The sequence below is a fragment of the Ammospiza nelsoni genome, chromosome 16, assembly GCF_027579445.1.
Source record: "Ammospiza nelsoni isolate bAmmNel1 chromosome 16, bAmmNel1.pri, whole genome shotgun sequence".
NCBI classification, from domain to species: domain Eukaryota; kingdom Metazoa; phylum Chordata; class Aves; order Passeriformes; family Passerellidae; genus Ammospiza; species Ammospiza nelsoni.
In genome coordinates this window covers 12,750,438-12,764,817 of record NC_080648.1, presented here as the reverse complement: position 1 = coordinate 12,764,817, position 14,380 = coordinate 12,750,438, and the positions used below count along the sequence as shown (strand labels likewise).

At 51.9% G+C, this 14,380-nt stretch overlaps 1 protein-coding gene across 1 annotated transcript in view; it reads left to right on the top strand.

Annotated features, from left to right (window-relative positions):
• The window catches only part of PDGFRB (platelet derived growth factor receptor beta), a 32,183-nt gene extending 18,146 nt beyond the window's left edge, over window positions 1-14,037 (top strand). Inside the window, exons 9-23 of the mRNA XM_059483394.1 lie at window positions 124-250; window positions 409-620; window positions 1,236-1,330; window positions 1,577-1,709; window positions 2,099-2,203; window positions 2,302-2,412; window positions 2,771-2,924; window positions 3,795-3,961; window positions 4,230-4,348; window positions 5,441-5,563; window positions 6,952-7,063; window positions 7,346-7,445; window positions 7,556-7,661; window positions 8,244-8,482; window positions 8,981-14,037. Of these exons, the coding sequence (XP_059339377.1) occupies window positions 124-250; window positions 409-620; window positions 1,236-1,330; window positions 1,577-1,709; window positions 2,099-2,203; window positions 2,302-2,412; window positions 2,771-2,924; window positions 3,795-3,961; window positions 4,230-4,348; window positions 5,441-5,563; window positions 6,952-7,063; window positions 7,346-7,445; window positions 7,556-7,661; window positions 8,244-8,482; window positions 8,981-9,131 (2,054 nt within the window). The 3' untranslated portion in view covers window positions 9,132-14,037. The remainder of the gene's footprint in view (window positions 1-123; window positions 251-408; window positions 621-1,235; window positions 1,331-1,576; window positions 1,710-2,098; window positions 2,204-2,301; window positions 2,413-2,770; window positions 2,925-3,794; window positions 3,962-4,229; window positions 4,349-5,440; window positions 5,564-6,951; window positions 7,064-7,345; window positions 7,446-7,555; window positions 7,662-8,243; window positions 8,483-8,980) is intronic.
• Window positions 14,038-14,380: the final 343 nt, after the last annotated feature.

Genomic DNA, 14,380 nt, shown 5'->3' with positions numbered 1-14,380 from the left:
AGTCCCACCTCATCCCTAGGCTATGCCAGGGATACAGTAGACTCACATTCCCCAGTGAGTGTTCCCCTTCCATCCTGCAGTAAGGAAGGAAGATTAATTCCCACCACTGTCTTTTGGTTTCAGTGCCAGCTAAAGTGGTGGAGCTCAAGGAGAACAGCAGTGCCAGCAGTGGGGAGCAGACTGTAACATGCTCTGCTGAAGGCATGCCCCAGCCAGAGATCAGCTGGTCTACTTGCAGCGACATCAAATGGTGAGTGAGGGATGGAGGCCATGAGAACAGCCACACTTTTATTTGTTAGAATAGCAGGCTGTTATTTAATTGCATTCTGCTGGCACACTCACCTGGGCATCCCCTGGTGGTGTGTGGTGCCTGCTGGCTCTCAGGTGCCTTTGTCCTCTCTGGAGCAGGTGCAGCACCAAGGGCCAGCCCACGCGGCTGCTGGGGAACGAGTCGGCCGAGCTGGGCGTGCAGACCAACGCCTCGTACCACGCCGAGCGGCAGCTCTACCGCGTCAACAGCACCCTGCAGCTGCACAGGGTGCACGAGCCCCTGCTCCTCAGGTGCACCGTGCACAACTTCCTGGGCACCAGCTCCCAGGACATCACTCTGGTGCCACACGGTGAGGGCTGAGACGAGTTTTGGGCCAGTAGTGGGGAGACAGACCTTTCTGTGCCGCCAGCCTGGAAACCTGGGTGCTTCTGTCCCAAATGAAGCTTCCTTTGGGTTGAACAGAAAAGATTGTTCCAGTGAGAGTGTGGAGCCCTTATGTCCAATGGCCATGGATATGCTCTTCCCCCTACTGGCAGGGTCATCTCTCCAGGGAGGCAGGACAGGAGTGCCTGAGCAGGTCCCCAGTGCCTTGTTGTTAGCCCACAGGTCACTAGATGGTGCCACGGACTTGAACATCCCAAATATGAGGAAGGATGGTCTCAGCCCAGGCCCATGGCTGACAGCTCTCCCCCAAGCAAAACAGCCCCTCTAGATCTTTTCACGCTCCCATGGCCATACCTCTCCTGAGGCAGTAACAACCCATCACCCCATCATCCCTGGGGGCTGCAGGTGCTGGGAAAGTGTGCCCAGGAGGAGACTGTCCCTACCCAGAGAACAGCTCAGGGTCAATGTCTGGGGGAGGAGTGTGTGGGGACCTCTCTGCACTCCTCTCCCCTCCTTTGCCTGTCTGCTCAGGTCATGCAGGAGTGGAAGGGTCTGACTGCTGTCCCTGTTCTCTTTGTAGCCTTGCCGTTCAAGGTGGTCATCATTTCTGTCATCCTGGCCCTGCTGGTCCTCACTGTGATCTCTCTGATCATCCTGATTGTGCTGTGGCAGAAGGTAAGAGAGGAGAGTGTTCCCAGGCTGACACAGTGGTACCCCAGGGTTGGGGTGGCTGGGCCTGATGATGTCCCAGCTCACCGGGATCTATGGGCCTCCATCAGTTCCTGTGTGGCCGTGGCATCTCTGGGGTAGATAGGGAATGAGACAATGGCTGTAGGGACCAAAGGCTCCAGACACATCCCTCACACCCTCTCTGACTCCCAGCCTCTCAGATGACTCATTTTCCTCTGCTCCCTTTTCCAGAAACCTCGTTATGAAATCCGCTGGAAGGTGATTGAGTCGGTCAGCTCTGATGGGCACGAGTACATCTATGTGGATCCCATGCAGCTCCCTTATGACTCCACCTGGGAGGTGCCCAGGGACAAGCTGGTGTTAGGTAAAGGTTTTGCAGTCCCCCTGATGGATTCCTGAGGTCCTGGCTGTCTGGGGGTGATAATCCAAAAGGGACCTACCCAGAATCCAAGAGACCCCTGGAGATATGATGTGGTCCTGGGACAGGGGGATCATCTAGGACCATGGTGGGAGGCCAGCTTCCCCCTTTGGCATTAAGCATGTTATTATTCCTGGCTATTCCACCTTGAAGCTGGCAGTTCTGGGAACCAGCCCCAAACCCAAACACCATAGCTCGTGGCCTTGTCCATGCCCACCAAAATGACTGCAGCAATGCTGGTGTGGTTTCAGACAAGAAGCTGTATTTTCCAGGCTCCTCTCCTCACCTCTCCTCTAGAGCATTGCCAACTTTTCCTCCTGGCTGTCTCCTTGCAGGACGCACTCTCGGCTCTGGTGCCTTTGGTCGTGTGGTGGAGGCAACAGCCCATGGCCTGAGCCATTCCCGGTCCACCATGAAGGTGGCAGTCAAAATGCTCAAGTGTGAGTTCTCCTCCTTTCCCCACCCTAAAGCTACAGGAGCAGTCAGTGCCACACTGTCCCCTCCTTGCCCTGCTGCTCACGCTGGCTCCCCCCTACAGCCACAGCCCGCAGCAGTGAGAAGCAAGCCCTCATGTCCGAGCTGAAGATCATGAGCCACCTGGGACCTCACCTCAACATCGTCAACTTGCTGGGGGCCTGCACCAAAGGAGGTACATGAGCCCTGAGCACCCTGTCTCTGCTTCTCTGGGCTGTGCTTAGGAGGACAACTGTCCTTAGATAGAGTAATTCCTGTTTTTTGGTTCCAAATGATTCAACCTTCTCCTAAGAAAGCCATGTAGGACACTGAACAACTTTCTTCCAACCTGATTGAAACTGGGAAGGCCCAGTTAACCCTCATCTCCCTCCACAAACACAAATTTCAAATGCCAAAAAATGCTCAGTACCAGACAGGTGGCTTTTCCCTTTGGCCCTGCCTTGACACCGTGCAGTCTGGTAATATCCTTGTGCAGTGAAATTCACGGCCAGGGTGGCCAAGGCACGGCTGATGCAGGCGTTGTGTCCCACCAGGACCCATCTACATCATCACGGAGTACTGCCGCTACGGGGACCTGGTGGATTACCTGCACCGCAACAAGCACACCTTCCTGCAGGCCTGCGGGGACAAGGCGCGGCGGGAGGCGGAGCTCTACGGGAACACCCCCAAGGAGGACCCTGTGCACAGGTACGGGAAAGCGGCTCTCTCCTCCTCCCTGCTGCCTGCACAGGTACGGGAAAGCGGCTCTCTCCTCCTCCCTGCTGCCTGCCCCGTCCTAGCCCCATCACGGAAGGAGGCTGGTACTCTCAGGAAGGATCCTGCATTTCTCCGGAGCAGTGAAATAAACGCTGGCCCAGCACTGGGACACAGCTGGCTCCTCTGTTACCTTGTTAGACATGTGCCGACCAGTGACCTCCAAGCAGCTCCTGACAGCAAGGAGTTAGCAAACTGGAGCCTGAGTTTGCTAGCACACCTGCCAGCTGCTCCGTGCCAGTTGGGAATATTTCCTGGCATCATTAACTTTATTTGCATAACCATAGCCACGCACTGAGTGCAGAGACACAGGGTTTTCCAGCATGTCTTAACCGCTGGAGATCTCAGCTCTGCATTTCCAGGGCAGGTTGAGTTGCTACTGAGCCTAAGGGAGAAATGCTACAAGGAGGGCAATTGCACAAGAGGTGTCACAAGGAAAGGGAAATGGTCCTTTGTCCTTTATCTGGTTGCCAGCTGTAAGGGATGCAGGCACAGCAGTGCAGAGCAATGTTCCCCTGGGAAGTTAGAAAGCAGCACTTCCAACATACCAAAACAATAGTGAAATAGAGCAGTGTTACAGCTCCCCCCTGCCCTTTCTGCCTGAAGGCAGCTGAGATCTTCCTAAGCACTATTCCATTTGCACAGCATTTCATCCATGGTGCAGGGCTTCTCTGCCAGCTATGTGGGGCATTTCAGTGCTGGGGCTGAGGGTTTGGGAGTTTCAGACTCACAAATCATTGCCCCCAGCCCTCATGTCTCCTCCTCTCCTCTGGGTCTGAGCAGCCTCTTTGCTTCCCCCCACAGCCACCTCTCCATGTCTGTCGAGAGTGACGGGGGCTACATGGACATGAGCAAGGATGACTCCCTGGACTATGTGCCCATGTCTGACATGAAGGGTGAAGTCAAGTACGCTGACATCGAATCTTCTAACTATGGCACCCCCTATGAGCTGGACAGCTACTCCCCCTCAGGTAATAGCCTGGCCACAGCAGGAGGGAGAGGTGCTTGTGCTTTGGGTGCTGGATGCCTTTGCTTGCAAAAGTCACTTCTGGAACTTGTCCAGAAGCAGTGCTAAATGTCCTCACAATGAGAGCTCCCAGCTGTGTCCCTTTGTTTCTGGAGGCAGAGCATTCCCCGATGTGTCCTTCCACTACTGGGAGGCTCACCAGTGTGCTGGGTGACACCAACATCCATCTCTGATGTTGGTAACACCAACGTCCATCTCTGCTTGCCCTCCAGCTCCTGAAAGGACAGACCGGGTGACACTGATAAATGAGTCTCCACTCCTCAGCTATATGGACTTGGTGGGCTTCAGCTTCCAGGTGGCCAATGGGATGGAGTTCCTGGCTTCCAAAAATGTATGTATTCTGGCTGGTCTGTAGTGGTGGTGGCCAGCAGTGTGTTTTCTGCCATGTCCTGTGGTCAGCTTCCTCCCACTGTCCCTCTGTCCGTGCCAAACTCCTTGTGGGATAAGTGGCTGTGCAATTGAAGAGCTGCTGACCACTTCCCTTTGGAAACACAGTCCTGGAGATCAGCATGACTATATTTGCATGTGACAGCTAACCCTGGCTCACACTGAGCTTCAGACCTCAAATTCCCTGACTCTGTGCTCCTCCTGAGCCGTATTCAGCACAGCTGTGGCATTATATCATCCCTGTTTACTTGGATGGCCTAACAGCCTGCAGGCAGCTAAAGCACCAGACACTCTGCAGCACAGCAACTACTCTTCCTAGACACCCTTATTGCATTGCATGCTCTGAGCACCCCAGGGCTCAGCAGAAATGCTTGTTCAGTGGAAATTAAGCCACCATGGAGGACTAGATTCTGGAGTTTCCTAAGGTCTGGCTTAGCTCAGGGCAGGCAGTAATATAGCTGGATTGTGTGAAGCATCACACAGGGCAGGGCTAACAGAAGGAGTCAATGGCATCAATGCAGAGAGAAGTTCCTGGCTCTGTGCCCCCAGCCAGACAGTCTGATCCCTAAAAGTGCATGGTCAGTGCTCCCACAGCAAAAGTCAGGGCTGCTCATAGAGAAAACATCCAACATGCTGGCAGACTAGGAGGCACAAGCCAGCCTGGTGTAACTCTGATGTGTTCTGGCTGCTGGGCTGGGTTGTCCAAACAGAGATGGAGACACCCCCTCCTCCCAGCCCACCACATCCCCTCGCTGGGTCCAGCCCTGGCAATCCCCTCTTTGCTGGGGTGGTCAGGTTCCCCTGCTGGATCTGCATGGCTGATGCTGTCATGGAGGAAGCAGTCCAGGCAAACAGCAAAAATGTGTCAGCTCTGCTGGTGGTGGAGCCATGATTGTCCCTAGAGGTGAAGGAGACACCTGAAATGATGTGAGGTGACTCCTGCAGCCCCAGCTGTGGGCTGGTGCTGGAGCTGGGCTGTGTTCTCAGGCTGTGAGAAGGCTCCTCACAGTGACAGTGCTCTGTGTCCCCCCTGCAGTGTGTGCACCGTGACCTGGCTGCCAGGAATGTCCTCATCTGTGAGGGGAAGCTGGTGAAGATCTGTGACTTTGGCCTGGCGAGGGACATCATGAGGGATTCCAACTATATCTCCAAAGGCAGTGTGAGTACCAGTGTGAGCCTTGCAAGCTCCTTCTTCCCAGGGCTCTGGGTCTGGCACCCCCTCCATAGTCCCTCTGTGAGCCACCTGTCCACCAGTGTGCCCAGAGGTGGTGACAGGGCAGGACTCTCAGGAGATGATGTCAACAGCCAACCATCCTTCACTTTGTTGGCTCTGCACACTGTCAAGTAGCAGAATTGCTTGCTCACATCTCTTGGCTCTTTACAGAAGAACCTGAAGTAGCAAAACTCAGGATTGTCCCCTGTACTCTGTCCTGATCACAGCAGCAGTGCTGCACCCTGCCAGCTCTGAGTGTGGTCCTGAGCCTCAGGCAGGAGGAGGGCAAGGTTGGACAGCTTGGTAGGGCTGTAGTGACTCACTGACCACTCTGGGAAGAGATTCACAGGATTCTGCTCTAACCACCAGACCACAAGTTAAGAAGAAGTGTCTTCTTGCAAGCAGCTACTTTCCAGAGAGATGTCTCCAATCTTTCATGCAGGAGAGGACAAGGCTGTAATTGAGCTTTGCCAGAAAGCATTTCCTTGTGATTTTAACAACAACCTCTCCACTCCAGCCCTGAGGCATTCGTGAATCTCCAATCCCAAGGAAAACAGGCCATGTAATTCCCAGAGAAACTGAGGCTGAGAATGCAGACACGTGCCTTAAACCCAACCTTTATCTAATCTGCAAAGTTCTGCAAAGCTCTCTCATGCTTTCTCCCACGTGCTGTCAAACAGGTACTCAGAGCTTGGTCAGGGAGACCCCCCCAAAGAGGGGTTGGGGTTTTCAGTCCAGCCTTGACATAGCTGGTTTCCTGTCCAAAATGGGAAATGAAACTGAGCCCCTTTGCAATCCTTCCTGGAGATTATTTTGGTATTCATTGTGCAAGCAAATCCCAGGAGCAGCAGCCAGTTCTGCATACAAGCTGGACAAGTGAGGCTTTCGTTTTTATTACTCTGAGTGAGTAAGAACAGAAAATAAGCTGGATGTTATCTTTTCTGGTCATCCCTTATCCTCCTCCAGCCTGGCCTCAGGTTTCCAAAGTCAGGAGTCTTTGGTCAGATTGTGCAAGCCAGTGGCCTCCTTGAGAGTGAGGGAACAGAGAACACACACTGTGACATGTGTGCATTCATCACGGCAGGCTGGGATGGAAATGGACACAGCACATCCCTTCTTTCCTCCTGCCTGCTGGGTCTGTTCTGCACAAAGAAAGAAGCCACTGGTCCCTCCCAGAACTGACTGACAGCAGATGTCAACAGATGTGTTGGACTCACAGGCAGATCTGAAGGGTCTTCTTTGCTTGTAATTTCGGTGTCAGGCTCTTATCTGTTTAAACAACTGCTGTGGATACAGCTGAATCTCTTCTTGTTTCATTTTTGATTCTCTCTTAGACCTTCCTGCCCCTTAAGTGGATGGCTCCAGAGAGCATCTTCAACAACCTCTACACTACCCTGAGTGATGTGTGGTCTTTTGGGATTCTTCTTTGGGAGATATTCACCCTAGGTGAGTGCCCTGGAGATCATGGTGGTGTCTGTAGTTCTGATAGCATGTTAGCAGGATCCCTTCTAAAACAACAAAAATGCATTTCTAACCCCAAGTCCCTACTTTACCAGTCAGAGTAGCACTTAATTCCCTGTCTCCTTCTTCCCCATGCTCACATTGCATTTGGAAGTGAAATGAAACAAGAAAGGTAAAGAAATAAGAAAACCTTAGTGTGAAATGCATGTTGGCTGGAGAGTGGCAGGCAATCCTGCAGCCTAATTCCTGCTCTCCCTTTACCCCCAGGAGGGACTCCATACCCTGAGCTGCCCATGAATGAACAGTTCTACAATGCCATCAAACGTGGCTATCGGATGTCCAAACCCACCCACGCCTCTGATGAGATGTAAGTGCTGTCAGCATGTGTTTCCCCTGGATGTGCTCTACATGCCACAGCAGCAATTCTACCTGTTTTCCTCACCTGCTAACTCAGTGCTCTCCCTTCCCTCTTGGCAGCTACAGCATCATGCAGAAGTGCTGGGAGGAGAAGTTTGAGATCAGGCCGTCCTTCTCACAGCTGGTGGTGCTTATGGGAAACCTCCTGGTGGATTGCTACAGGAAGGTATGTCCAAAGGACCCTGTGCTGGAGGGACAGAAGAGGAACAGTGCCTTGGTGAGGGCCCTCAGTCAGGCTTTGGAGACCAGTGTTTAGTCTGGTCTGGACTTTCTTCGGGAGTCTTTGGTCAGGTTGTGCAAGTCAGCAGCCTCATGGAGAGTGAGGGAACAGGGAACACACACTGTGACATGTGTGCATTCATCATGGCAGAGGGTTTTGCTGTGACCAAGGCTGCAGTAGTTGGAGCAGCCAGTGAAGAGGGTTTGGGCATCCCAGGAACATTGCTGAGACAACTGCATTGCCAGACAGCAGCTGGTAACTCAGCAACTGCAGAAACCAGAACTGGGAGGAGATCAAAATCCTGCCCCCAACCATGTGGTATTTTGGAGCTGTGAAGTTGTGCCACTGATCTCTCCCTTAAGAAAGGTTCATGGTTTCTCTTTGTTGGAGTAAGGAAAGCTGAACCCAGCTAGGAGATGCCAGCCCCTCTAGAAAAACCTGGCAGGCAGGGAAAGGAAACCCATCACAAGTGCATTCTCCCTACTCACAAGACCTCTCCCTTTCTTTGGTCCCCTCCTGTGGGAGCAGAGGTACCAGCAGGTGGATGAGGAGTTCATGAAGAGCGACCACCCCGCGGTCGTGCGCACCAGGCCCGCGGTTCCCGTGCTGAACAACGCCCGCCTGGCTGCCAGCTCCCCCAGCAGCCACATCCTGTACACAGCCGTGCACCAGCACGGGGGCGAGAACGACTACATCATCCCCCTTCCCGACCCCAAACCCGAGGGGACCCCTGACCTCCCCCAGGAGGCCTCCATCAGCAGGGCCAGGTGAGAACATTGCTCCTGAGCGTTGTCCTTTCCCCCAGCTGTCCAAATCTGAAACGGGGACCTCAAGAGAAAATGGGGATGCTCTGTTGAAGCACAGACTATGGGTGGATGTACTGGGAGAGAAGGAGGGCAGTGTCACCCCATCTGAGGTGCTGTGACCTGCATGAGCCCACAAGGATGGGGATAAACCAGACGAGCTGGGACATGAGCTAAGATAGGGCACAGTGTCACATCCCTGCACATCAGCCAGCACAGCTGAGGACAAGCAACCTGACTCATAGGGAGGGGAGCAGGCAGGGAACCATGTTCTGTAGAACCCAGCCAGCCATGTGTTGTGTTTGAAGGCTGGATAGACCCACCTGGTATGGTCTGTTCCATTGGGGGAAGCTACTCAGAGTGGGGCTGCTGGGAACTCAGCACACTTCCCAGTTTCTGGGAATCCTCTCCCACCAGGACAGACAAGACACTCATTTCTCTCTCCCTCTTGTCTCCCTTCAGCTCTATGCTGAACGAGGCCAACACATCATCTACAATATCCTGTGACAGCCCTCTGGGCCTCCAGCAGGACGAGGAGCAGGAATCTGACCCACAGCCAGGCTGCCAGGAGCCAACCACAGCACACCAAGAGGTGGAGGAAAGTTTCCTGTAGTCAGAGCTGGGCTGACTTTGCATCTCCTTATGGAGAGGCCAGCTGAGGGGGCTGACCCAGATGTCACAGAGAGCCATGCTTGTGCTTGTACATCAGGACATCCCCTCCTGTCCCAGCATTCCTCCTTCCCTCCTGTCTCTCAGTGCTGGTTGGGGAATTAAAGACTTCTCCCCGTTGTCATCCCCTTCCCCCTTAAAAAGAGGTGGCTCAATGCCAGACACCCTCTACATCACTGCCACATCCTCCTCAGTGACCAAACCACTGCAGGAGGGAGACATCTCACAGACCAACACCTTTTCAAGTGGAAGACGTGGTTGGATCTCCACAAGAGGCCACTTTGTGCATTGCTAAGATGACATTCCAGCCTCTTCCTCCTCCATGGCACAGAGTTTCGTCTCCTCTGCACCAGCACTTCTCTGATGGTCTCAGCACCAGCCACACTGTGGTTCTGTGAAATGCCACTGGGACAGATCATCCACCTGGAGCCCATTGCTGGGCTGTAGAGAACCTGCAGCACCAACCTTCAGCTGCTGGAGGCCAGGAGCACATTGGATTCTCCTCCAAGCCTGAAGAGGCCAGCCAGTGTCTGGGAGGTACAGAATTCCCATTTTCCTCTCTTGGCAGTGCTTCCATGGTGGATGGAGCATCACAAGCACTACAGGTGTTCACAGCTCTGGGGCACAGCTCTGCACCCACCTGGAGGCTGTCACACCCTTCTGTGCCCAATGTGGCACCAGGAGCCCCAGGGACGTGCCAGGAGCTCCAAATGCCCTCACAATGACTTGGTTATAAAGCAAAGAGGGCAGTCACTGTTGTTAGTGTTGTCTGTGTGGACACTAAGCTAATTATTCTCCATTGAAGATTTAAAGGGAACAAATATATTAATCCACTAGCCAGGGCCAGTATAAGGAAGCAATATGGTTATTCATTAATCTACTGCCACTACAGCCAGCTCATCTGCTGGGAAATCATATAACCACGCCAGCTGCAGAATCCTTGTGCCTTATCTTTGGGAAGCAAAGGCTCACCTTTGATAAACTGTTCACCCAAACACCCCTTCTCAGGATGGGAGGGCTCACCCTTCCCTCCTGAGTCACAGCAAGATTATGGGCAGCAATAAGGATACCAGAACACCAACCCAGGCATAGCTCCAAAGAAGGAGAGGGAGAGTGGCTGGGAAGCTCCTTGGTCACAGCTGAACTGTATCTCACACCCTGGCACCTTCTGGGGTCAGTCAGAGCCACTTGCAGCCTGCCAGGGCTGTGAAATGTCACAGAGAACCAAGCAGGGCAAGAGGAATTGGGGAGGATTCCCCTCTCTTGGAGAGTGTTTTGAAAACTAAACGGGCCCAGACCTTCTCCCTGCTTCTGCCCTCCTTCCCCACTTCTCACCAATGGGTCAGGGGCTTCTTGTGCTCTCAGTTGGCACTGAATGAGCAGACCCAAGGCAGGAGGAACACCAGGCTTTGGAAATCAGTTGTGAGCCCCACCTCTGCAGAGATGAAAGCTGGACCCCCCAAACCACAGCTCTGACACCACAGAAGACAGAAGGTTTTTCTCTGAAATGAGTTTCACTTCACACAGAGCTCTGGTTCACTGCATGTCCCCTGCTCCCATTAACTCTTCCTTGCCCTACTCATGCACATCTCTCTGTGCATCCTACAGGAACTGCACAGGCAGGTTTACAAATTCAGAAATTCAGTCAGCATCTTGCTGGGCTTCTGCCACCTCAGAGTCACTAAGAATTTAATTTTCTTTTCAAAATATGGAACTTCTGTCAGAAATCCCCAGTAGAACAGCTTCTGTTTAAAGTTTTCTACCATTCCGGTTCTGCCATTTATGCAGCTAAAGGAGGAGTAGGTGTTTTGTGGGCTGATGTCCTTGGTAAAATGTGAACATAAGAAATAGCACTTTTATTGGCAGCCAGCAGAGGATATTTTCAGCCTATGTGGTCAGATTCCCCACCATCCATAGGAAACATACTGTGAATGACAACTGTTTTTCCATCCTCTGTTCCTCCTGCTTGTAATGAAGGAGCCATCTCCTGTGGCCACAGTTCATTAAATAATCCTCACTGCAGAGGAGCAGTAATTTATGAGATCCTTTGGGTCAGATCACTTGATTTTTTTTTTTTTTTTGACATGTAAGGTGCTTGGTAGGATCTGTGTTACTGCAACTTGAGCCCAGAGGATGGCACATCAGATTATCCTAATAGCCCCTGTCTGCACCAGCTCCATTTTTAATTCACCCTTCTCTACCAAAGGTGACCAGAAGTACCCAGTACTCCAGGTGAGGTCAAACCTAGACCTCACACAGCTCTGGCCTGTGCTGGTCTCAGCTTGCCTGGTGTAGCTTTGGATAATTTTGGCTTTTTCCCAGCCACAACATACTGAGAGCTTGGAGTCATCCTCTGACCCATCTAGGCACCTACGTCTTTCTACACTTGCAGCATTTCTAACCAAGCTACTCCCTCATGTTCCAGACATTGGGTCATCAGCAAATTTTGTTAACAAACTGTTATTTTTGGGCTGGACTGACTAATAAAAATATTAGATACTTCTAGCAACCAGAACAGTCTGAGAGAGCTACTTTTACTACCTACCTTCAGCCCAAAGATTTCTCTGTCTATTAACACCTTCTCACTTTCCCTTTGGCATTTCCTTATTTCAAAAATCCTGTTCTAAACTTCATCTTGTACAGATTTAATTGCTAATTAAATTACTGATTTCCCGCTATCAAATAGTTTCCAGAGTTCTGAAAGGGGAGATCTCCCTGCTGGGAGAGCTCAGGTGTCCTGTCCCATTAGCTGGGCATTAGCAACATTTGAATGCCTCTTGCATTTTGTCCTATTTGTAGATTTACTGCAATTATGATTTGCATCAAAATCTGTTCTGGCTGCTGATGGGATGCTACTCCCACCTCCCTATTCCTTCTTAAAGTAAGTATGCCAGACTTTGCAAAATGGTACATTCTGCACTCCAGAGGAATGTGACCAAATACTTGCCCTTGGCCCGTGATTTTAAGGGCTGAGTCTTGCACTTTGTGGTATTTTCCTGTCCTTACTCAACCTTTCACAGCACCTTTAGCAAGTTGCAGTGACCAGACCTTCTCAGCCAGGGACAAGCTGGCAGCTGGACAAAGCCAACATATTTTCCTAAGCATCTCTCCAAGAGAGGGCTTGGCAGAGCTAGGGATGACAGATCCAGCCCCACGCTCCCTCTCTCTCTAATCCAGTCCCTGCATGGCCTGGCAGGTGAGGGCCAGGAGAAAGGTTTGCCTGTTCTGGGCCCATCAGTTTTGTAGCCATAATTTCTCCAGTGAGACTCTGAAGGGAATTGATCCCACTGGGTTTTTTGTTTTGATAATCAGTATTTTTGTTTGGGTGTGTTTTTTGTGTTTAGAGGTTGGCCCAAACTGAGCCCCCCATGAAGGAACACATGCCACAGCTTGGGCCCATCTCTAGTGCAATATCTTTTTATTTGTAGATTATATTTTACTCTACAGCTGTTACATTGTTATCAGAACCAGTATATGCATAATCCTACTGCCAGTCACTATTTCATATGTGTATCCCAGAAACTAATGCAGCACTCTGGTGTCTCTTTCCACATTTAGGTGTTCCTCAGACTGATGTGTGCACAGGTTTTAATCCTTTTGTCCCTCTCAGTTTGTGTGTTATTCCCTTAAGTGCGAGTGTCACGTTTCATGTTTGTTTGTGTTGTGTGAAATCTAGAGCACAGTGGACTTTACTTGTGACTAAATTGTCTCTGTTCACCTGCCAAGGGGGCTGTGCCAGGGTCCCACGGGGATGGGGCAGAAGTGCAGTGCAGATGTGCGGCCAGGGGAAGTCAGCCAGAAGTGAGAAGCAGCTCTTCTCTTTCTTCCCAGCCAGGGCTCTGGGCTGTGGGGAGACAGCACCACAAATGAAGGGCACTGAGCACTCAGGGCTTGCCTGTGAGGAAGCCCAAGGTCTGTGCAGAGCTGGCAGATCTGAAATAAGGGGATTTCACAGAGTGCTAAGGAGACAAAGCCCCTGTTCCAACACACATGTGCAAGGAGGAGCCCTGGCTGGGCTCAGTGCCTGGCTCAGGTTCCAAAATGATCAGGGAGCCTGGATGCAGCCTGGATGTGCTCCCACTTGGAGAGCACAGAGGTTGCCCTTTGGTGGCCCTCAGTACCCTTTTGGCATCCTTTGCCTTGGGTGGTTGCCAGGCAGAGAGCATCCAGGGTAGCTCCAGGGCCACACAGGGCATTGCTGCAGCACATCCCAGCCCTGCCTGCATGCTGAGTGTGACACTGGAGGCACCATGGCATCTGCAGCACCTGCCCAAAGCAGGCCAGATATTGCTAAGAATACCTTTTCATAGCCCAGCAGATGGGTTGTTGGGCTACCAGCATCATTCCCATGTTTCACCTGGAGACCTGAACCCTCTGGGACAGGCCAGGGTGGATTTGGTTGGCTTTGGCAAAGGCAGGGGATCTGCTCCAGCAGCACTTTGGAGAGAGAACTCTTGCCTGGGGTGGGAGGCCTTCAGTGTCCCGTCATTCCTCTTCTTTCCTCCTTCATGGACTGATTGCACCAGAACTGCCAATCTTGCCCAAAGTGTGCCCTCTCCCCATCTGCTGTGCTGGCTTGCTGGCATCACACTGTTCCTCTGCAGCCTTTCTGAACAGCAGCAGCACCTATCTCCATGCTCTCTGTCAAAGTCACCATGAGGACAAAGGGAAAAACAGAGTTCAGACTAAGGTACCAAAGAGTTAACACTTTTCTAGGTTTACAGTTGTATTTGTAGGATTTGTACTATGTCACATTTATAGCCATGAGATATTATTTTTATGCTGTAAACTTTTACAAATACGTTTTTAAAGAAAGAGTTTAAAAATAAAGGTGTTTTTCATTTTGCAAAGTCCCATCTCTTCCTTTATTTGCCTGCTTTTGGTTGCTCCCACTCAGATGGGGCTGGGAACACAGCTTAACCCTGTGGTGGGTGAAAGATAAGTATGTTAATACCCTGTGCATGACCCCAGTGCTTAGTGAAAGCCCAGCTGGGAGCCAGGCGGGGAGAAGCACTGCAGGGAGCAGCTGAGCCCAGAGACAGGGTAAGGAAAAGGGGCAGGATCTGCCCCATCTCTGGTGGCTGTGCAGCTTGTGGGTCATGGGGATGGAGGGAAGGATACCAGGAGTTGTTCCCATGTGTATGGGGAATTGTTCCCAGGGTTGTTCCCATGTGTATCCCCACTAACTGGGGT